This window comes from Peromyscus maniculatus, chromosome 4, assembly GCF_049852395.1.
Source record: "Peromyscus maniculatus bairdii isolate BWxNUB_F1_BW_parent chromosome 4, HU_Pman_BW_mat_3.1, whole genome shotgun sequence".
Classification (NCBI taxonomy): Eukaryota; Metazoa; Chordata; class Mammalia; order Rodentia; family Cricetidae; genus Peromyscus; species Peromyscus maniculatus.
Genome location: NC_134855.1, coordinates 71,057,172 through 71,080,177, shown reverse-complemented (window position 1 = coordinate 71,080,177; position 23,006 = coordinate 71,057,172). Strand labels below are relative to the sequence as shown.

Sequence of the window (23,006 nt, the reverse complement as noted above, 5' to 3'; positions counted from 1 at the left end):
GGCTCAGAGAATAAGACTCGTGACTCATAACCCGAAGTAAACAGGATAAATCACTCTTCTGTGTGGCACTCGGAGGTCTGACTCTCGGTACTCTTAGGGCCTGTCTCTGAATGTCACTACTGGCTGTAATTTTCCTGTCTGCCAACAAGACATTTGAGTTAGTTAGTGTTGTGGGAGGGAGTCTTCTACGTCCCCGTTAGCTTTGCCCTATCAGGTGAGAGCTGTCACCTGTCTGATTGACTTGGTTTCTCGGCTGAAGCAGATAAAGGCCAAGAGATTTCTTCGGTTTCACATAGCTATGGAGTTTTGAGACAGAGGCCTTTGGGGGCTACTTTCAAAGACTTTTTGGTTTTTGAGACAGGATCTCTTGTAGCAAAGCTGGCCTTGAACTTTTGATCCTCCTGCCTCTATCTCCCCGAGTGCTGGAAATGCATTCACTGCCGTGCCCAGCAAGAGAAAGTCTTGCTCTCGCCCCCCCCCCTTTTTTTTTTTTTTACAAATTCACACTCTCCCACCCCTGTAGCGGCTGCTTGCTCTGCAGTCTGGCACCTCGATCAGTCCAGCTGCTGATCTGAAAGCTGCGCCATGTCGTATACACTATTTCCAACAGTCTCTCCCTTGCTGACATGGAAGGAGACCCACACGACCTCTGCTTTGGGCAGCCCATGCCATCAGGATTACACACGGAACAAGGTGCCAACCTTCCTTCACTGTCCTCTGCTCCAAGCCTGTGGAGTCTTGCCCCAAGTTTGATTTTAGAGTCCAAAGGGCACAGTAGTCTTCTTTGGTCTTGTTTGCACCCTGTCCCTTCCTTTGTGTGGGTCACATCAGAAACTGGCCAGTGCCAGCCTGTCCTGCCCAAAGACAAGGGACGGCTTACCAAATACACGTCAGCAGACCTTTTGTACCCTGAGAGGGTTCGTGAAAGCTTTTCTGCACTCCTTATCCCGAGCCTGGTTGTACTTCCCAAACTACATCGTGTTCCTGTTTGCAAAGATTAGCCTGGTTCTTTTCCCCATCTAACTCTAATTCTATGCAGAAGAGCAAACTAGAAAAGGAACTACAAAAGCCGCTTGGCAGGCTGCTATTTCTCTGTCGGTTACCGTGGAAACAGTGATGGCTGGGGGGTTATTAGATAATAGCAGGAAGTTTGTGATGCACTGGAGGGTTAGATGCCAAAAGCCTTGTTTTTGTAGCAAATTACCTTGGATGAGCTCTTTTCCTGATCAGCTGAATCGTGCCTGTGGGAGGGGCTTCCCTTCACCTCCCGATGATTGAGTTGAGGCAAAAGAGGCTTCTCTCTGGCTGTTCCTCTCCCTAGCACCTTATGGAGGATGTGCAGCACACAGAGGAGGCGGCTGTAAAAGCAAGACTAATGGTAGAGTCTCTGAGAACACACTTCACTAAATGATTTGTTACACACTCCTGGGAATACTGGAGTACTAAAAAGTCATCTTGATCATAAATATTGATTTTTTTCCCCCAGGACTTTAGAAAGAAGGAAAATACTGAGCTCTAAAATGTTATGGCACAGAGTGGCTTAACCTTGGAGGCTGGACAGACTGGAACTGTGTGTGTGTGGCATTCAGAGTTGGTGACTGAGCCTCCACCATAGACAGTGTCCCCTCTGCTACAGTTTTAAGTTATCATCAGCCGCCCTTTTAACTGTTTTGAGACAGGGTCTTGTTTGTCTTAACCACCCTGGCCTCAGGCTCACAGTTAGCCTCCTCAGGCTGGCATTGCAGTTGACCACCAACCAGGCTCCCTCCTTTTCCTTAGGCCGTTTGATCACAGCATCTGCACTGAGAGCTTACAAGAAACACTTGAGAGAAGTTCTTGATGACCCTGTTCTTCTCAGACACCCTCCAGTGAAGGTCGGAAGATCAGCCCCGCTTCCTGATTCTGCCCCTGGACTGGGAAGCAGCACTTACTGATACTCTCTATGCTTACTCTTTTCTCATAAAGTGAAATGGTCTTTGTAGTGACTTCAAGGGAATCATTGAAATGCTTATCCAAGACGGTTGTTGGAGTAATCAGTAGATCTGCACTATCCCATTGGTGACTTAATCAGGAGCTAAAAAGGAAGTAAATATGATGAGAGTATTGTGGGACCCCTGGGACAGGGGCAGCCACTGGTTCAGAAATAGTGAGGAGATTTTGAACTCCTTGGAGGGCAGGGGTGTGAGTGGGAAAATAAACGTACCTGGGGGGTGAGTAAATAAAGATAACACTGTCCTGTGGGACTTGAATTACCTTCAGACTTGAAACTCTGGAAGACTTGGAATTGGCATTTGCTTCCTTGGGACCTTGTCTCAACCAGAATTTGTGCCTTGATATGTTCTGGAAATAACTAGTTCCCAAGTTTTTGGTTTGCTTGTATATTGTGAAGAGTCTCACTGTGTAACCCAGGTAGGCCTGGAATTTTGGATCTTCCTGCCTCAGCTTTCTGTAGGTTTGATTATAAGTATGCCAGCATGCCCAGTAAAGTGATTTAGGGTTTTTCTTTTCATTTACAGTGTGTGTGTGTGTGTGTGTGTGTGTAATATGTATATGTGTCAGGGTACTCATGTGCCACATCATACATGTGAGATCAGAGGCAACTTGTAGGAGTTTGTTGGTTCTCTCCTTTCCACCCCGTGGGTCCTGGGGACCAAACTCACATCATCAGGATGGGTGATAGGAGCCTTTTCCTGCTGAGCCATCTTGCCAACCTTAGATTTAGTGGTTTTGTTTTGTTTCTAGTGTTGGGGAAGGGTGTGTGTGTGTGTGTGTATGTATGTGTGTGGAACTCAGACGTTGACTCTGGATGACTTGAGACAGTGTTTTCCACTGAACACAGAACTCACTGATTTGGCCAGACTGAGTGATTAGCAAGACCTGGGGGAATCCCCCTGTCTCTGCCTCCCCAGTGCTGAGGCTGCAGTCACATGGTGCCATGCCCAGCTTTTTATATGGATAATGCAGATCTGAACTCGGGATCTCACGCTTTACCAACCATCTCTTCTTCTCTGCTTCTGGATTTAAGGCCACATTTTTCCATATAGGCCATTGTTAAGTATGGGGTTTGCTGGCAAACTTGACCATAAAGCCTCTGCAGAGCAGAAGGTTTTCCCTCCCCTTTGCGGTACTCTAAGACTGCTCCTGAGGGTCCTGGTGATTCTGTGGTCTTTCTTGGAGGATGGCTGCATAGGTCAGGCAGAAAAGGACTTAGTGTTTTGAAGAGGTCGGAAGTCCCATTGTAGGGCACAGTGAGCCAGCATGAGGAACACGGCAGGTGAAGAGATGGAAGATGGGCAAAGCTGGATCCTGCAGACACGTGGGCACTTCAAGGAGGAGCATTTCAGAACCTGAAGAAGCCACTGAATGTGTGGAGCAGATAGGGCTTGGCCTGGGAGACTGCTGTAAATGGTCAGTGTTGCTCCTGTGTGGAGCCTAGGCTAGAAAGGAGCAAGGGCAGAGCCAGGCCAGTGAGGAGCGTATTAGACATTGTCTACACCTGGGGCCAAGGGACAAGAGGAAAGCAAGCTTGATCACCAGAGCTGGAGGGAGCAGAAATTGTCAAGGAGGCATCGCAACAGTGGCCCACAGGTGTTGGGGTGATGGGGGGTGGTGGTGGGTATTCTGCCCTTACTAGATTGAGAGGTGGCCATCTTCTGCATGAGAGGGCTTCAGGGGATGTTCAAGCTTGTGGAGACAACTAGGTTTCAGTTAGGATGAGAAGGAAGAGGGTCCCTTCGGGTTGTGGATGTAGGCAGCCTTTCTCTTTCTGAACAGGAATGCCAAAGGGTGTGGTGGAAGGTACAGGAGGCAGTGGGCTGTGTGTGGTCAGATCATGTCCAGGAATGGCCTGGGAAGGAGAGCTCTGCTATTGATGGTTCACGTCTGTAGTGACTGTGGTCAGCTGGATGCCAGGCATGGCTGGATGTGCTTTCCTGCTTGCTCTTAGAGGACGAAGGGTGTTTCTGGTGCTGCACTCTTGGAGGAAGCTCTGTCAAGATAGCACTTCCTCTAAGCTACATTTCCAGGAAGTGTGTTTAACTGAAAACATCATCCTCATCACTGACTTCAGATTGCAAGGCGACATCCAGGGTAGCTGAAGTGGCTGCAGCTGTGAGTGAAAAAGCTGGGCTTGTTGTTGCTTCAGTTCAGTAACCCCCTGCCCCATCCAGGCCCCGGGACTGTACCAACAATAAATCTGAACAGTAAACCCCGTCAGCAAGTGCTTCCCTCTGGATTCTGTTCTCTTCTAGCATGTCTGGTGGAGGAGGAAGGCAGGACTCTGCTTAGTGTAGGCCGCAGGGCTCCGCATTGGTGCCTGCAGAGAACCGTGCTGCAGCCAAGGGTCCTCAGGCCTCCAGACCCCCTTGTGAGCCACCGAGGCAGGTGGTGTCACCCCGCAGGATCAGTGAGTGTGCCTGGAGGGGGTGACGGGTGGCACCCACCTGCCCTTCCTGCTTGCTTTTCTCACTTACTCACCAGAACCTTTCAAACCCAATGAATGCCAAAAAAACAGGAAGAATTTTGCTAAAAGTCCGAAGGGTTGTGTGTGTGTGGCAGGAGGATTTCAGGCTGTTGGTTTTGAACCACTGAGCTCTGTGGTCCAAAGTTCTGCTTTTCCGGATCTCATTTCAGAGGCAGCTGCTTCTGTTGTTAATGTGCTTCAGATCAATGCCCAGGATGCTGTCACTGCATGGTGGGCTGAGTCAGCAGAGTAACAGCAGAGATGACTTTGGGGGGTCCCTTTTCACCACTGTGCACAAATTCCTACCGTATCCAGTGCTGTAGTGACCTCCTCAAGCCAGAGGCTCCTGCAGCTGTGCCTGACCTGTGGAGCAGTGTCAAGCCCAGCCAGGTGCTCCCGGGGAATACAAACACCACAGGGGAAACCAGCTGCCAGGAAATGGTACTGTTGACCAAAGGAATATTATTGGCATAGCCATGCACTGGGAGGTAGGGCAACAAGGGGAGGTGTTACCTAAGCCCATAGGTAGCTGCGTTTATTTTTTAAAATATCATTGCATACTGAAAAAAAAGTAAGTTTTTAGTGTACTTAGGAAGCAGTTTAACCAGTTGTCTGATCCCTGGACCAGAGAGCTGGGGAGTCAGGGATCCTTCATTATATCTACTATGTTAAGGAAGCTCTACTTCCTCCTGCCCATGTTCCAGCATCTTGGCTCTGTTCTTGATTGTGAAGCACAGATTTGGGGATGGAGGTGTAGCTGAGTGGTAGGGTACTTCAGGGCCCTGGGGTTAATTCCCCAACATGGCTTCCCTGGTTGGGAGGATGGCTCTTGGGGAGGGGAGCATAAGAGCAAATAAATGTGCAAGTGCAACCAATCAGGGCGATGGCCCAGCAGAGAAAAGCACTTTCTATTCCATCCTGCACTTTCTATGCCAACCCGACAACTTGAGGTTGGTCTCTGGAAAAAATTCAGGATCTAGTGATGCACATCTGTAATCTCAAGATTCCTACTGCGAGGTGGGGGGTAAGCTCATGTGCCAGCTAACGTGGAGTGAGATGGCAGAAACTACAGACAGAGGCGGAGACTGCCTCAATGCGGTGGAAAGCTGACAGCTGACCTCTGACTTCCACGTATGCCTGTGTGTGCGTGCGTGCGTGCGTGCGTGCGTGCGTTCATCCGTCCGTCTGTGTGTACATATACACACACACTCAAAGAAAATTTTAAAACGAGGAAGTGGAGGAAGGGGTAAAAGGAAGAAGGGAGGGGGAAAAGAAGAAGTGAGGAGGGTTGGTTGGAATGAGCTGTCTGCAGTCTCCTTTACATCTTAGCTCCTCTTGAAACATCCGCTCCTCCCGCCCTAGTCTGTTAGACGTGTATGGATGCCGTTATCTAAGATCAAAAACACTGCTTCTCCTCAGCCATCATCTCTTCCTGCACATTGCTCACCAGTGTCCACCTTGCAGGTATGAAACGCCATCTTTCTCTTAGGTAAGGCTTCTGAAATCCTGTCTTATCTGGATTTTTCACGTGCTTTCCTTGTTACTAATCTCCTTTGAGTTTTTTCTTGACATTCAAAGATGGATTAAATATGGATGCTTATCTTTGATTCTGTTATCTTTCTCTTATTCTTCAGAAGGTTGTGAGCTCCTAGATTGTAAACACCGCATGGGAAGGCCTGTCTTGTTCTGTGTCCCCTTGCACAGCCCTGATTTGATTAAGCAGCTAGGCAAGCAAATAGGAGCTCCTCAGACCTCGCGCCTCCCTGTGCTCTGGTGGATGACTTCTCGGTCTCTTATCCAGCTTCTAGTGTCACTTTGCATTCATGAGCTGCTTCTACTTCATAATAGCACATGGAAGTTCCAAACTCAGCTTTAAAGTTTGAGTCATTATTTTTTCCAAAAAATGCCACCATCCCACTGCATATAAATCCATTTCTGATGATTGTATCACTATTTTCTTGGTCAGGTTAATGCTGTTTTCAGTTCTTTATTCCCTGTTTCTCACCAAATCAGTGTCTAAATGATCTGAATTCTTATATTTCTCTTTTGATAAAATTTTGTCCAAGTTGGCCTTGAACTCGCAACCCCTTTCTTCAGCTTCTTGGACTGTTAAGATTATAGCTGCTATACCACTGTCCTGGCTCCCTGATTCTTCTCTTTGCCTTCTTTTTTCCATCCTTTTCTTCTGTCACTCTCCCCCTTCCTTTTCCTTTCTTTCATAAAACATGCTCTTGCTATGTAGCCCAAGAGGGTCTTGAACTTGTGATCTTCTTGTCTCAAGAACATTGGCATGCACCATGCCCTGCCCTATCTTGCTGCTAGTTCTTCATTGAAATGACTAAAGATTTCAGCTATCTCTCAGTGACCTCTTCATCCCAGGCTCCTTTACCACAAATCCAAATGCCAAACCTGCCTTTTCCCGGGGTGCCCTCAGACCCGTTGTGTGCCACCCTCTGTCCATTGCCCAGTACCAGGTAGTACTTTTTTTTTTTTTTTTTTTTTTTTTTTTTTTTTTTTTTGGTTTTTCGAGACAGGGTTTCTCTGTGTAGCTTTGCGCTTTTCCTGGGACTCACTTGATAGTCCAGGCTGGCCTCGAACTCACAGAGATCCACTTGGCTCTGCCTCCCGAGTGCTGGGATTAAAGGCGTGCGCCACCACCGCCCGGCACCAGGTAGTACTTTTAAGAGCGGCACTTCCAGCCTTTCTCCTCGCCACCCACCAGATGTTAACTTAGTACCTACTGTGCGTCAGATACTGTGCTTAGCTCTGGGGATGGGACATTGAGCGGGAAGAAGATGCTAGTCCCAGGAGCTGTACAATAGGAAGGAGTGTGGGTGTGCGCTCTGTGCACAGTGGGAATTGGTGCAGGCTGGGACGTGATCCTTCCCATGTTTAAGGATAACTGTGGCCCTGTGTGGATAGCAGCGGGACAGGCAAGAGCAGGAGACGACCTGGGGCGCGGCAGACTCAGTGGGAGGCTGCTGCCGTGAACCAGATGCCGTGGGAGGAAGAGGAGAGAGTAGATCTGAGGTCTGTTTGGAGAGATGAAGCAGCAGAACTTGCCAGTGTTAAAGATGTGGGCGCAGGAAGCAGGGATGGCTCCCACATTGTGGGCTTTCTCGCATGGTGGATGGAGATGCTGTTAAACTCACGGTGTAGTAAAGGGATTCCTTTATTTGATTCCGTCCTCTTGTAAAGAGGTCCTTTCTTTCTCTCCAGATTTATTTTTATGTGTTGAGCATTTGTCTGCATGTGCGCATACTTCCAGGTGCCCACATAGGCCGGAAGAGGGCATAGGACCAATGAAACGAGTTCAGACAGTTGTGGGCCACCCTGCGGGTGTGGGGAACCCAACCCAGGTTCTCTGCAAGACTATCAATGCTCTTAACCTCTGAGCCGTCTCTCTAGCCCCAGGAATTCTTTTCCTGCATGCTAGGTTTAGATGCCTGGAACTTACACGTGTAAAGTGGGCCGTTAACTGTGAAAGCCTTGGCTTCAGTTGCCAGAGACACCATCCAGGTTATGAGAGTCCCACCAGGTAAAGCACCGATAACAGACGCCAGTCATATGGTGTTGCCTGTCTACATCCTAAAGGTTTTATCCTTAATCTGTCCTGAATCTTGAGTTAATGCTGTTACTGTCCTCGTTGTACAGATAGGGTAATAACAGACAGCGTCACCTCATTGCAGAGGATGCTTAGAGGCTATTTGTTGATCTTTAATAATTTATTAATGAGTACTATGTAAAGCAGAGGGCTTTGTCTTATCCAGGACAAGAGAACAGAGGGAAAGGGGCACAGAACCAACCTTGAGCTGTTTCTGGACTTTTCTGAGCTATTAAACCAATTGACAATAGCTCAGAAAAGTCCACTGCTGCAGCTGGAACAGTGGGCAGGATGGAACCCATAACCAGATTGTCAGGCATGCATGTTATCTCTGCCTGGCCTGCATGGGGTTCCCACTATTCTTTGTGTGGTTGCTCTATTCTCCTGAATTATCTCTGCCTATCGGACATGCTTGACGCCTCCTTGTTAAGTACTGTCTGGGCTTCTGTAGCCTCTGAGTCTCCTCTGATGCCTCAGCCTGGAAACTAGCAATTGCCATATGCCCAGCGCTTCCTGTGAGCTGGGGAAAGGAGGAGGAGGAGGAGGTAGCGGGCGCTCACTTTGTTTCCTTTCCCTTTCTGCTTATTTGTGTTGTTTTTATTAGGATCCTAGTAACAAGACGGGAGTTTTCTTAAATCGCTCTTCGGAGGCTCAGAGAGATGTAGAAGACCAAACGCTCTGCTGTTAACCCAGCCCACACTGGGAAGCATAGTTTGTTTGAACAGCCTTTTCTGCTGTGGGGAGGCAAAGATACGCTGTCTGAAGCTAGAGTGGCTTCATCTGGTGCAGTGGACGGGGTCGAGGAAGAACAGCGATGACCGCTGGCCCCGGGAGGTTACAGGCTAGCTGGGGCAGCTGCTGTAGGAGCAGGACAGTTTTGTTGGGGTCCTGCAGCCACACTGCTGAGAAGCCCTGGAGCTAGGTGTGGCCGCCTGTGTTTTTGAAGAGACTAAATTAGCTACCCACACTTATAACTGGAGATTTCGTATAAAAGCCCCACTTAGCTTCTTCCTCAGAAAAGCCAGAGGATGAGACGACAGTGGGCAGCCGTGAGAGGCTGCTTCTCAGTAGCATTCACCCCTCTGTGCAGACACTTGGCTCCTCAGGATCCCCACTGCCGGCCTGGTGTTCCTGCTGCATCTCTCTCCTCGGAGGTGGCTGGTTCCTTCAGTAAGATGAATGCGCTATGTCACGAGGGGGCAGAGTGACGGGACTTGAGGACTGGAGTTCACCTTGCCCTGGAAGCCATGTGGGTGTGATGTATGGAGTGCCCAACATGCCCACCTCCACCATGGTACCAGCATGGTTAAGCCTGGCTACAAGTCTAGCAGGAAACCTTCCATTCAGTACTTGGATATTGTTATGAGAGAAACATTGGATCTAGTGGGTAACTCAGTCTTAGTTTGCTTACCTACCATGCATGAAACCTAGTTCCCCTTCCCCCACCCCTAAAGGCATAGAAAACAAACAAAAGCTCCTAAAACAAAGCAAAAATGCAGTGTAGACTAAAGAGTTAAATCTGAAAAATGTGAACTTTTTTTTTTTTGTTCTAACTAAAGGAAATGCAGTTGTATATTTAACTTTCCTCAGGATGGGAAAAGCCTTTCTAAGCATAAAACCCATGAAAGAGGTCAAAGAAAGGTCACTGGAATCACGTCCAGAAATTCTTGAGCCATCCAACATCAAACAACAGTTAAAGGGCAGATAGAAACAAGAACAGGACCTGCGAGACTTAGGCCGAGGTGACTGGCCTGCCCGACCATGTCTGCGGTCACCAATGAGTTAGGAAAGTGTTAACTCACAGCACAGTGGACGGAGACCACGGACACAGAGATTCCAGTGGAGGACAAACAGCAGCAGATGTGCACGTGGGGAATCGTGGAACTGGGTGGGTTATGTGTATTGTCCTTCCATTTCCCACCACCAGCAATGGCTAGTGTTCAGCTGGATCGGTACTGCCATGTTTTCCTCATGGAAGTACCAATTGCCGGAAGCTTTGTGAGGAAGCAGTTTGGCACTATAATCAAGCACCTTAAAGGTCATACCCTTGCCCAGGAGTTCCATCTTTATACTCTATCCAAGATTTATATGTTTAGTAATGCTTCACCTCAAGTCTTCTTGCAGTAACCTTTTCTTATTCCTTTAAAAACAACACCACCAGCAAATCAGTGGCACTGGTGTATTAAAATCTCAGCCTCACAATGTACTTACTCTTCACTGTACCTCAGCACTGGTACAATGCCTGACACACAGGTAGTCAAACTAGTCAAACGTATCTGCGAGCTTAAAGAAAAAAGAATATGCTTGTGCAAAGCAATATTCTTTTAAAGATTTATTTATTATATGTACAGTGTTCTGCCTGTGTGTATGCCTGAAGGCCAGAAGAGGGCACCAGATCTCATTATGGATGGTTGTGAGCCACCATGTGGTTGCTGGGAATTGAACTCAGGACCTGTGGAAGAGCAGCTAATGCTCTTAACCATTAAGCCATCTCTCCAGCCCCACAAAGCAATATTACATTACAATATTTTTGAATTGTTATATATTTAAAGACAGTTCATACATTAAAAATGGTCATGTAGATGGAATACTGCATGTGAACTCTGGAAGGGAGGGAGAGGGGGCTTCTGTGTATTACTGGAACTTTCCTCAGTCGCTTAGCATCTGTCTGCTGATGTGCCCTAGTCACGAGTGCTTCTGACGAGCAGCAACCTACAGCCCTTCCCCCGACTGAGCGGCAAAGCTGACACCGAGAGTTAGAACTGTATCCCTAACACGAATTATGATGGGTTCTAGAAAGAAAATAGGAAGGTTTTGAAGTAATGATGGCTGAAACTTCTAACACCCTTTTAGGACAAGAAAGAAGTGATTACCTGAAAAATTCAAATTTCATAATATGCATTACCTTTTTAATGGGAAGGAAATTGCCTAGTTTCCTGTCTGTAGTGGTCAATAGTGACATAAATACACCCAGGATTTCCCCCAAGTACCATCTTTCTATGGAAACTAAATACAGCAATACCTTGGTGGGCTTGAGGCAAGAGTGTGCAGAGCCCCAGCATTCCTTAGGAAAGATTACCTAAGCATCCAGATGGACCGTTATACTTGGAGAATGAGAGTTATCTTCAGCACAGATAGAAAAATAAGCCATTTGTGGCTTCTTTTTTTCTTCCAGATTTCAATATGTGGAAAATTCTAGAACATCTACAATCATCACTCACTCCTCAGAGGTTGACTGTTAGCCTAGAAGCTTATTTTAGCTGATAGCAGGGATAGACATTTTTATCTTAAGCTCTGTGTGTGTGTGTGTGTGTGTGTGTGTGTGTGTGTGTGTGTGTGTGTGTGTGTGTGTGTGTGTTGCCTTGCCTGAGTACAGCAGATGATCACAGAGGTAGTGTACCCATTGGTAGCCATGAACGAGCTTCTCTGACATTGTGGCCCCTGCTCCCCACATCACCCAGTCTTTGCACATAGCATGAGTTTCCCCTGGCCTTCATCTGCTTCCCCCGAGTTGTTCTGCCTTGAGAGCCACTGAGGAGCTCTGCCATTGGGGGGCTCCCTTGCTGTCTTATTTAGGATTCTCTATCGCTGTGAACAGATACCATGACCCTGACAACTCTTATCAAGAAAACATTTAAGTGGGGTGGCTCCCTTACAGCTTCAGAGGTTCAGTCCATTATCATCATGATGGGAAGCCTGGAGGCAGGCAGGCATGGTGCCGGGGCTGAGAGTGCTACATCTTGCAGGCAATAGGAAGTTGACTGACAGTCACACTGAGGGAAGCTTGAGCAGAAGAGACCTCAAAGCCCACCCCTACAGTGACACACTTCCTCTGGCAAGGCCATGCCCTCTAATAGTGCCTCTCCCTTTAGGGGCGGTTTTCTTTCAAACCACCACATTTGCCTTCATTACTGTCCATCTCCTGCAATCAGGAACGCGTTTTCTAAGTCACTGGTGTTAGGAGAAATAGATTACAAGCAGGGAAGAAACAATAATCACCCCTCATACCACATGCTGAAGTGAGCAGTACTAATACTCTCTCTCCCTGGGGACCACATGAACTTGAGGGTCTTGTAGCTAGAGTTTTCCTGCCTTGCCCACAGTCAGGACAAATCTTTGTCACCCGCCAGTCCCACAGCCGCTCAGACCCAACCAAGTAAACACAGAGACTTATATTGCATACAAACTGTATGGCCATGGCAGGCTTCTTGCTAACTGTTCTTATATCTTAAATTAATCCATTTCCATAAATCTATACCTTGCCACGTGGCTGGTGGCTTACCGGCGTCTTCACATGCTGCTGGTCATGGCGGTGGCTGCAGTGTCTCTCTACCTCAGCCTTCCGCTTCCCAGAATTCTCCTCTCTCCTTGTCCCACCTACTTCCTGCCTGGCCACTGGCCAATCAGTGTTTTATTTATTCACCAATCAGAGCAATTTGACATATAGACCGTCCCACAGCAGGGTCTGCCTTTTGGTGTGGCTAGTGGCTGTGCTGACTAGTATGTGTTCAAACTATGCCTGAAATTTTCTTCCACTTGAAAAATTGAGAAGAGTATCAAGTGGAGAGTGCATCTGTTAAACTTCGTTTCTGTCAATGCTGACACTAGCCTCTTGCATGTGGAATTCTCTTTTGCCCCTCAGAGGCTTCCTGCTTCATAGTTCCAGATGGAATGATAGCGCTCACCCCCGCCCCCACCTGATTCACCCCCCCACCCCCGCTTTCAGCACCTCTACCTCCCCACACTGTCATGGATGTTCTAAAGGATCTCAAAATTGCCTTTGTGTTGTAGTGGAGACTTTCCTCTGAGCATCATTTCACTCTCATCAGAGTGTCTGTACAATTTACAGACTTGTGTTGTCCTCCATGATTCTGGAGAGAGTAGGAGAGCTCCTTCTGCCTCCAGCCAGGTTTTAACTTGAGCCGACCTGCCTTTCAGTCTGTGTCAAGCTTTGATAGCCCTCTGATGGCATGGAGGATGGACACGCTCTTTTGCGGTCTTTCTTCTAGCAAGGCATTCATCAGAGGCCTGGCATGCTTTTTCCAAGCACCAACTTTTGCCTTCTGAAGTGCAGGTAGGTGGGGGTGAGCATGGGCCCTCATGACCCTCCAGGGTCACTTCCCAGCGTGCTCTCCGGTCGGCCGAGCAGCTAGAGGTCAGGGTTTGCTGCTTACTTATTCCTGGAAGAGAAAAGGTGACAGACACAAAACAAAACCAGCCAACCAATCAAAAGCTGTTTCAAACATTGCTTATGTCTTCTGTCTGTAAAAATTCTGGCTGTCCTTGACAAAGCCCCTGCCAAGGGTTAGGCCCTGGAACGTAGACTGTTTATACAAGTTCAGTATTGTTTTGATTTTAGATTTTCCTGGGGAAATCATTGTAAACAGTTAGGTTCTCAGAAAGACCCCTGCAGTAATAAACATAAACAGACTTGCACTACAGTAAATCCAGCAGTAACCCAAAGGTAACCGTTGCATGGGAAGGGGCAGATGAACGGGTGGGCCCATTGTCTCTGCCCACAGTGGAAGAGAAGAAATCGGGAAGCTCAGGTCTGTCCCATTCTCACCCAGGGAGCTCTTTGTGGCTGAGCCAGGAAGCCAAGAGGCTGTTCCCTGTAGCAGCAGCTTTGAAGGGGAGCAAACCACCTGTTGACTTCTTTGTAGTGTGCTGTGGGGACTGCCAGGCACTGAAGCTGAGAGCTAGCCAGCATGCTCCCGATGTTGGGGATTCTTGATCCATTCTCAAAAGCACCACCATCAAACAGCCAGGCTTCCTTGACAACACTGATCTAGTCAAGCCAGAGCTCAAAGAAAGCTTTGAGAAATTCCTGCTATTGAGAGAATTCCTGTTTGGAACGAGCAGGAATACATCTCCCAAACACCTAGAGCAGCCAAGGGGAGAGCTGGGATTAGTTCTAAAGCTCTCCACCTGTGGGTCATGACCCTTTGGGAGTCAAATGACCCTTTCATAGGGGTCGCCTAAGACCATCAGAAAACACGGATACTTATTTTATTATTCATAACAGTAGCAAAATGACAGTTAAGAAATAACAACAAAAATAATTTTATGGTTGGGGGTCACCACAACATGAGGGTCACAGCATGAGGAAAGTTGAGAAACATTGTTTTAAAGCAATTACCATGCCGTGGTCAAAGGCCATTTTCCTCCCATTATGTTGGACCATAGCACTGGATAGCAGAGGTAGGTGAATCTTAACCTCCCTCTTAGGTCAGGGTGGACTTCTCTAAAGAACAGTGACCACAACTAAGTCTTAGACAGTTCTTCCTGTTGCTGGTCCCCGAGTCATTTACACACATCATTTGAGGCACAGATTGGCCCTTTGTAGCAGATACTACTTTATCTTTCTCCCCATGTCACAAGTAAGTGTATTGAGGAATAGAGAGGGGAAACAGCTGGCTTTAGGCCAAGAAGCCGCCAAGGGAGAGCGCATTATGCAGGCGCCCCCAGCCTGGCCGAGGAGTCACGGCCTGCAGGCTCTCTTACTGCTTGGCCATATGAACAAAAGCCTCAGTGGGATGGCTGCTGTCTTCTAGGAAGAGAATGGAGACTATACGTACGTGGAAAGAGTGAAGATACCACTTGATCACGGGACCTTGCTAATCATGGAAGGAGCCACGCAAGCTGACTGGCAGGTGAGGACTGGAAAGTACCAGCAGTTGACTCTCTGGAGACGGCTTCTGCCCGGGCTGAGGAGTAGTCCTTTCAAAGTGCGCAGATGGAGGGGAGCAATGCTTATACTGAGCGAGCAGCAATAAAGTGATGTCACACCCCGAGTCAGTCAAAACGGCCCTCTCAGCAGAGGCTTCTGGTTGAAGTTTCTGTAGTGATGGAGGGGTCCATGTCTGTGCGGCCATGGCAGCCGCTAGCCACTGTGCCCACCGACCACTTCAGCCATGACTCACACTAATTTACTTGTGAAGATCTCAGTGGCTGCCATCTTGGGCCTCACAACCCCACAGCTCTTCTAGGTCACTGTGGGTGTGGTCACGTTAGATGCAGACATCCAGAGTAGAAGCAACAGCTGGAAAAGGTAAGGTGCCTCGCTGCCAGGGCACTGCCAGGGCAATGCCACAGCCTACTGGGGTCAGGGAGTTTTGTTTCAGAGGAGGAGACCTTTTTCTACAGGACTGTAGAACACCTAGTGCTGCTCACTTAGACAGGGATAAAATGAGACTGTTTCCATAGCTTCAGACGTAAGTCGTAAATCACGGTGAACTAAAAAATGCATGTATATTTATGCCGGACAACTATTAATATTTCCATTTAGCACCGAGTGCCCAAGGAATACCATTCCAGAGAACGGAGAGTAAACCTAACCTTTCGGACCATTTATCCAGAGCCCAGAGGAGCAGCCTGGTGATGGGCAACGTCTGCAAAGTTGCCAGCCACTGAGGTGGGGGCTGTGCACCCCCTCCCCCGCTCCTGGAAGCACTTTCAGAAACAGCTCTGCACTCTCGTCGTCCTGTGGCTGTTGGGAGACTGTGGTGTTTGCCTCACAGGCAGGTCCTTGTCCTTCTGAAGGAGAGCCACCAGCGCTTCCTGTTGCCAGCATGTCTACTTCGAGACAAATCTCTAAATCAAGGGTTATCATTAGGCAAATTAAACACTGCTATGACTGTGCTCACAGATGATTCGGTCCATCAGCTCTTTTCCTCCTGCCCTCCCCCCTTTAATTTGAAGAAATACAAATGGCCTTGTGCCTCTGAGGAAGATCTGAACATGTTTGTTCCTTATGACGTTAGCAAAATGGAGATATAAATACATGTCAGTGACTCTGGAGCCTTCCACAGGCAGACAGCTGCTGAAACCCAAACAGAGGTGGCTTCTCTGGGCTTTGTTGAAGTCTTCCTTGACTCCTTAACATCTTGGTTTGTGTGTTATTGTAATGGAAAGCTGCATGTTCAGGGACACTGTTTATTCAGCTGAACCTCCCAGCTGTCAGTCTTCCTGGGGCACACTGGGGCTACAGGCCTCTGAATAGAGAGAAGGCGGCGTGCTCCTGTCTCCACCCCAGGCAGTCCTACCTGGGAAGACAGGGCTGTCTCCTAGAAGCAAGAAATAACTGGATGTCAGGAAAGCAGGCTGAAATTTTGGTTGAAGAACAGCAAATGCCCTGTTGGTAACAGCTGTTCCAATAGATTAGCTTCCTCTAGAGAATTCCTTGAGTCATTTAAACCCAAGCCAGAGAGAATCAGATCAGCCCTGCAGGGAATAGTCTGGATGACCTCATGGCTCTTCTACCTTAGATTTCAGAAGCCTGTGACTAAGGCTCTTCTGACTCAGTGTTCCCTTTTACTGGGTGTCCAAGATCAGGGGTTAGCTGTGATGTCACCAAGGTTTCCAAAACAGAATGGGGTAGCTGCCCCTTGTTGCATCATAAAAACACATGACTCCTTGACCTTGGCTCAGGAGCAATGTACCCGATTAACTCAAACCCAGAGGAAGAGTGAGCGTTAATGGATGAAAGTAGGACACCGGTTAGAGTTTCTCTTTCTCGTCCTGGGAGGAAAATTTCCTGTCTTGGTTATTATCCTGTCTCCATTCCATGGATGATCCCCATGACATGGAAGGGTGCCAGAGGCTGGGCAAGCTTACTCAGGGCTCAGATAGAACTACCCTGGCCAGACTCTGCTCCCACAAGCTCCCTGGTTCCTTGTATCAGAGTCTGTTTTTTTTTAATGTATATAGATCCATTTGTAAGAAATTCTAAATACTGTATTAGAATTTGAGCATCGTACTAAGCCTTCCTAGGAAGAAGGTATGAATCACCAGGAGCATAAGCCCTCTGTTTAATTCCCAGCTGTTGACCAGTTCAAGCCAAGAAAACCTGGTATGGTCAGCTTGGATTAGGAGCTTGATGACTGATGCTGGAATTCCTCCCCGCTTCCTTATAAATAAAAAGACTGGCCGGCGGCTCCAGGTCTTCCAGCACCCCATCCTCACTGCTGGGGCTTCTCTCTTCCTGCTTTAGGGCAGCCTTCACTCTCTGCACTCGACCCAGCCCTGTCTGACCACACAGGCCGGGGCTCCACCTGGGTTTCCTGGGCAAAGAGCACAAGTCACCGCTGCTGCTTCTTGCCCTTCCCGGAGACTCCCATGTGTGACCAGTACCCGCTATTTCCACCATTAGGACCCATGCCTTCTGAAGTGTCACGCAGGTTCTTGCCATAGACCAGAACTAGAGAGTTCTGGTGTGGATAGGAATGTTGATGTGCACTCACCACACCAGCCATTTGCAGCTCCCAGGAACTGAGACAAAGCTGTTTGCTGGCACAAAGCACGCCAGACAGCCAGTATGCAGCTGAGCATGAGACGCAGGTTTCGTTTTAGTTGCCCTCTGTGAGCTTTGGTTGCCTGCAGGCCGTCCTACGAGTTTCTAGTTGCCGTCTCTTCTTCCTCAGACTGATTTTGCTGTGGAGACAAGAAGCTGAGTCCCTAAGAAGTATTTTAGTAGCACTTGTGCTGGCAGAGACAAATTTCAAAGGCTAATTCCAAAGCTGGTTTCCCCTTTCTCCTCCATGCTGAACTGAGGTGGAATCCTCTGAGGCCATCGCTCCAGCAGAGCTGACCAGAGCCAGCTGCAGGGGCCTTTGTGTCCCCTGATTTCTTTGTGCATCAGGGCAGATGCCTGCATCACATTTCTCCTTAGCTAACACGAGCATCTTGTCAGAAGCTGTGGCTCACTAAACTCAGTGCCATTAAACTGGGGAAACTCATTTTGGCGGGGGTTGGGTGCGGTGAATTTAGAAACAGGCTTGGGCAACGTCCCTAGCAAGTGGCTCCTAACCACATCTAAGCAGATGTGCCTCAGAACTTTCACAGATGGGTGAATTTTCCCCTACTGTTTGTCCTGTCATCTTTGAGGACATGCGGGAACCCTGGTGATGTCCAAACTAAGTGTGAGGCGTCGTAACAGCATCACCGCTCCAGTCAGCAGACGGGTGCGCCGGGCTTTACCCCAGAAATGGAACGAGCCTCCAGGCACGCGAGCGAACAGTGTGACACGGTGCAGAAATGGGAGTCTGCTCTGGTCCAGGTCCACTAGCCCAGCTGGTGGTCTCTAGCACATTTGGGTCACAGCTCATCCAGGAATGTCCCTTAGACTCCCTTTTTGCTACCTCGGCTGCCTTGGCTCAGCTCTGGTGCACAGCAGGTCTGTCTGGATCCCATCGGGAAAGCGCCCAGGCTGCTGAGCCATGTCACAGCAACCCTGAAAGAGTTAAGTCGGCCTGCAGTGAGCAGAATGCTGGCCTGTGAGGGCTTCAGGGGAAAGCCTGACAGATGATGGGTTCCTGCTCTGCTGGGAATATTTCTTCCTTGAGTTCTGGCAGCTTTTTCTTGGCGGCAGAGTATCTAAGACCCACTTTGCCTTTTCTGGTCATAAACACTTGGAGTGTTGAATCTGAAGTCTTGATTACTTTATTTTTTAACGGTTCCTTTGAAAAAAAAACCGGTTGTTTCCATAGTGATGCATTCTGTTTGTTTAAATCCTTATACATGATTCCACCCACAAGCTCCCACCAAAGGACTAGTTCACAACTGCCCTTTTCCCCTAGGTTCCCATTTTCTCTTCTGAAACACACACACACACACACACACACACACACACACACACACACACACACACACGCCCGTCAGATTTGAGCTACTAGAACCCATTATTAGATAATAGCCCTGGATCTGGTAGGCAAATGACTCTGATGTTTATCAGGGCAGAACGCTAATTGTGCTGCCCCAGCTGGGTTGGTAGTCCCACGCCTGGGCTGTTACAAACGCATTTCCCTGCCTGGGATCAGAACCCAGGGTTGGGCTAGGCTGTTCTTGTATAATTTGGGGGTTGGGCAGTTTGAGAGAACCCAACTAGGAAGCCGGTAAGGCAGGCAGCACTTGTAGCCAGCACACCAGAAGCCAGACTTCTCCAGTCAGCCCCCCTGTGAGCTTGCAGAATGTGCGTGTGCCTGTGTGTGGCATCATTACAAGGATGGCTTTTGTGCTGTCTCTCCCCCACAGGGGAATGATGATGTCACTCAGCGTAGGGACAGTCCCTTTCGCATGTGTCCTCTAGGAGTATGGATTTGTCACTGTTCAAGCAGGGCTTTGGTCCTCAGTCCGACCCATTGGTTTGGATCTGTAGACAAATCCTGTGGTCTGAAGCGGGAAGGGAGCCCCGAGAGTGAGTGTGCAGCTGGCACGTTCCGTCAGACTCGAGGAAAAGCAATCCCATGAGCTGTTCATTCCTTGTAACTGCCCTGGGAAAGTGAGGTGCTGCAATGGCAGAGGGAGGTGACAGCCGAGCTCCCGGGGTCACTGGTCCTTGCCATCGGCATGCTGTGAAGACTCTGGGCGCAGGCAGGAGGAAGCGGTGGGCCACGCGAGCGCTGGAGGGCCGCGTGACCGGGGATGCAATTAGCCTCCCACCGCAGGAAGGCCGTGGGCGTGCGGTGACTAGCTCGCCGCCCGCCAGGGTCCCCAACCCGAGCACGCAATACCTCGCCCTTCCCAGAGACTGCGGCGGGGAGGTGCTCCACCTTTCCCGGGTTTCATCCGGCGCCAGCCTCACCACCAGCTTCACACTTGTGCCTGCCGGAAGAAAAGCCCCTGCCGGAGCCCTTCCGAGAAGAAGGTTGTATTCTCCCTGCCTGAGGAGTGACCGTGGGATGGTTTGTGGAGAGGATCCTAGGGCTCCGCAAACTCGACCCAGGGATATTCCTACCACAGGACCACCCAGGCAAGACTGGAGAGGAGCAGAGCCTCACAGAGGCTAGGGGCTCCCTTAGGAGCCTCATGGGGTGCTGCCTCTTGGCCTTCAGTTTCCCCCATCCCCCAGAACCTTAGCCTTCAGCCTCCGTTCACTGTCAGGGAGAGGGACGGAGAAACTCCAAGCCACAGAGGCTGCTGGGAAGTGAGCCTTGTGTATGCATTCCCCTGGTGGCGCCCATCTTGCCAGTATAGGTTTGAGACTACTGTCCCCACTGAGTAGATTGATTCATAAAGCACACCATCTCCAAAGCCACCCAGGGAATGAGGCAGCACAGGATGTGGTGGGTTTCATCCGCCACTCCCAGTAACCTAGTGAAGGCACCCGCCACAGCTCCCACGGGGCTCAGCCTATGAGGCAGCCCAGCAAGGATTGGTGCTGATGGTCTGCACACTGCAGCAACAAGGTGACTCCATTTCACCTTGCAAGGTAACATGTCTCTCAGCCACAGTGCGGCCTGCAAGGACAGAATTAGGGAGCAACTTGATACCCCAGCCCCACTCCAACATCCACATCTTGATAGAACCAACCGCTGCAGAGCTCTTGTGAGGAGTGAGGGAGAGAGCCCGACTCACACCAGCCTGAGCTTGTGTTCCAGCTCAGCCCTTCCAGAGTTTCCTAGGAGCAGCTAGCTAATTGACCTTCATGCCTCAGTCTCCTCAGCTATGAGATGGACACACACACAGTCTCCTCTTAGGGGTCTTGAAAGGGCCTCGACATCAGACATGTTCCATGCCTAATAGTAGCATGTTTAGTAATACATTCTCTTAAGTACATTTCACATGCCCTCCTAACCCTAGCCTTGGCCCTTGCGTTGGGTGGGCGGTCCTTTTCTGACTGATCCATGGCCCTCTGACCTGGCCCATTCCCTGGTGTCCCCTGACTCAGCGTGTGCTGCTGGTGGAGTCATCGAGGTGGGGGGTGGGGAGGTTTTCCAGAGAATGGCCAGAATGAAAATTGAGGGGCTAATCATATTAAGATCTAACTGCACTTAAACCCCCCTCAGACGGTTAAGCAGAAGACAGCTCTCAGGTGCCAAAGTGGCCTAGCGCTGATGCTCAGCTGGCCCTTGGCCGCCCTACCACATGCTCCCCAGGTAATTGACCTACGGCACACCTGTGGCTGGAGCCCAGGATCCCCACTGCCTTCTCCCCTTATAAGGTCACTCTGACATCTGCCAGCCTGGCCAACGGGTCACCCACTGACGAAGCTGTGAACAAATGTCCCCCAACCCCTGTTGTTTCCCTTGCTGGCTGGCCTCTTCTACACCGTATACTGAATGCCTTGGCCTGGCAGATGCCACAAGACCGCCTGGCCGGAGCTCCCTCCGTTCACGATTGGGCTTTCATGTCCAGACGCAGTGGTGGACAGACAAAAGGGAGACACAATCTCTTCCACTCCAAATGGAAGCAAACCAAGGTGGCTTGCTTTTTCTTCTGCAAAATTCATTGGTTTTTTTTTTTTTCTGCCTCCTTACCTCAAAAGGAGTGTGTGTTCTTTGTAAGAGATTAAAAAGATAAAAGAAAATCACTTTGTAACTTCATAAGCTGGAGAAGGCAAGCCCGCATTTCACAGGGTTTTTTTGGTTTGTTTTTCTGCACGTCTGTGTACTTTACAGTGAATTTAGCCTCGCCCTCTGGCTGTGAGATGTTAGTTCTCTCCAGCGTTGTCCAGTGGTCGCACAGTGTGGGGGATGGTAGCATGTGGGATCTGTGGTTCTCATACAGTAGCAATGTATGGAATACATAGATCCCGGGAGATATTGGTGCCCTCTTTACGATTGGTCACCTCTGGCTTGGACGTGGTGAGGATGGACATCGGGAAGCAGGGTGGTGGCAGAGCCAGCAGCCCGCATGTTGGCCTCATTGAGACCTCATTCAAACACAGTGGCAGGGGACACTTCCACGGAGAGGGCAGGCACACCAGGCGCCTGTGAAGTGCCTTGCATGTGTTAATGCCTCACTTCCATAGATGAGGTGCTAGTGTCTGTGTATGTGTTCTGTGGGTCACGTGCTTTACACACGTTAACCCTTGACTCATCCTTACAGTAGCCATGAGGTGCTGTTGTGTGTGTGTGTGTGTGTGTGTGTGTGTGTGTGTGTGTGTGTTCGTGTAGGTGCACTTGAACATACATACATGCGAAGGCTAGAGGTCAACTTCATTCCTCATGAGTCCTTGATTTTTTTTTTTAACAAGGTCTGTCATTGGTTGGCCTGAAGCTTGCTGATTAGACCAGGCTGGGTGCCCTTTGCCTCATGCACCGAGCCATCTCCCCAGAACCCAAGCTGCTATTTTTATCACCACGTCACAACTGAAGAAATCTGGCACAGCCGTTACCCTTAGTATCATGGTTGTGCAGCCTGACCGCAACCAAACCTTTGAGCATATCTGCAATCGCTTCTTAGAATGAAATTTTTTATTATTTATTTGTTGTTTGTTTATTGGTTTTTCGAGACAGGGTTTTTCTGTGTAGTTTTGGTGCCTGTCCTGGATCTCGCTCTGTAGACCAGGCTGGCCTTGAACTCACAGAGATCCACCTGCCTCTGCCTCCTGGAGTGCTGGGATTAAAGGCGTGCAGCACCATTGCCCGGCTGAATGATTTTTTTTTTTAATGGGGTCGCTGCCTAGACATGGAAGGCTGTGTATTTCTAAGGCTCTGAATATATGATGCAAGTAGTTTCCAGAAAGGTTTATCTACCTGCTTGTCCTCTGTCCCAGGATCTGAGCCTGTCTGAGGAAGTAACTTCCAGCTGTGGGGTGGTGGTCAAGGGGAGCTTTCTGGTGGAGGAGGCGCTTGGAGAATGGGGAGGTAGCATCTGCAAAGTACAGTAGAAAAAAGCAGGGAAAAGCTCTAGGTAGCTTGTGTCTAGAAGACTCATGTTTGGGGAGTGTCGCGCTGGGTGAGATGATGAGAGAGAGCGTGATGGGCCTGCAGAGGGCAGAGGGCTGACTTGGGTAGGTGCTTGCTGATGGGGAGCCTCTGGGGACTTGGGGGCATTTTAGGAATGCATTCTTATCAGGATTGATGTGATTTGGCTCTAAGAGCCCCCCACAGGCTATGCTTGTTTGCGAGCTGCCCAGCATTGTTTTGGGAGGCTGTGGAACACCTAGGAGGTGGGTCAAGCCGAAGGAGTTACTGGGGTCAACCTGCTAAGGCTAGA

The 23,006-nt window shown here is 49.2% G+C and overlaps 1 protein-coding gene and 1 long non-coding RNA gene across 6 annotated transcripts in view; one reads left to right on the top strand and one right to left on the bottom strand.

The window, feature by feature from the left end:
* Window positions 1-15,797, top strand: part of Alkbh3 (alkB homolog 3, alpha-ketoglutarate dependent dioxygenase) — a 34,965-nt gene extending 19,168 nt beyond the window's left edge. For 4 of the 5 annotated variants that reach the window (XM_042275772.2, XM_006982485.4, XM_042275774.2 and 1 more), the window contains 2 exons: window positions 14,621-14,719; window positions 15,355-15,797. In XM_042275772.2, coding sequence (XP_042131706.2) covers window positions 14,621-14,719; window positions 15,355-15,447 — 192 coding nt within the window. In that variant the 3' untranslated portion in view covers window positions 15,448-15,797. Of the gene's footprint in view, window positions 1-1,779; window positions 1,904-14,620; window positions 14,720-15,354 lie in introns of those variants that run through there. The other variant, XM_042275776.2, reaches the window with a different exon arrangement.
* On the bottom strand, window positions 15,293-17,498 carry LOC121828742 (uncharacterized). The gene is made up of 2 exons (XR_006071269.2): window positions 17,309-17,498; window positions 15,293-16,132 (listed from the first exon to the last, which is right to left on the bottom strand). It is a non-coding gene; the product is annotated as an uncharacterized LOC121828742 (long non-coding RNA).
* Between the last annotated feature and the right edge of the window lie 5,508 nt (window positions 17,499-23,006).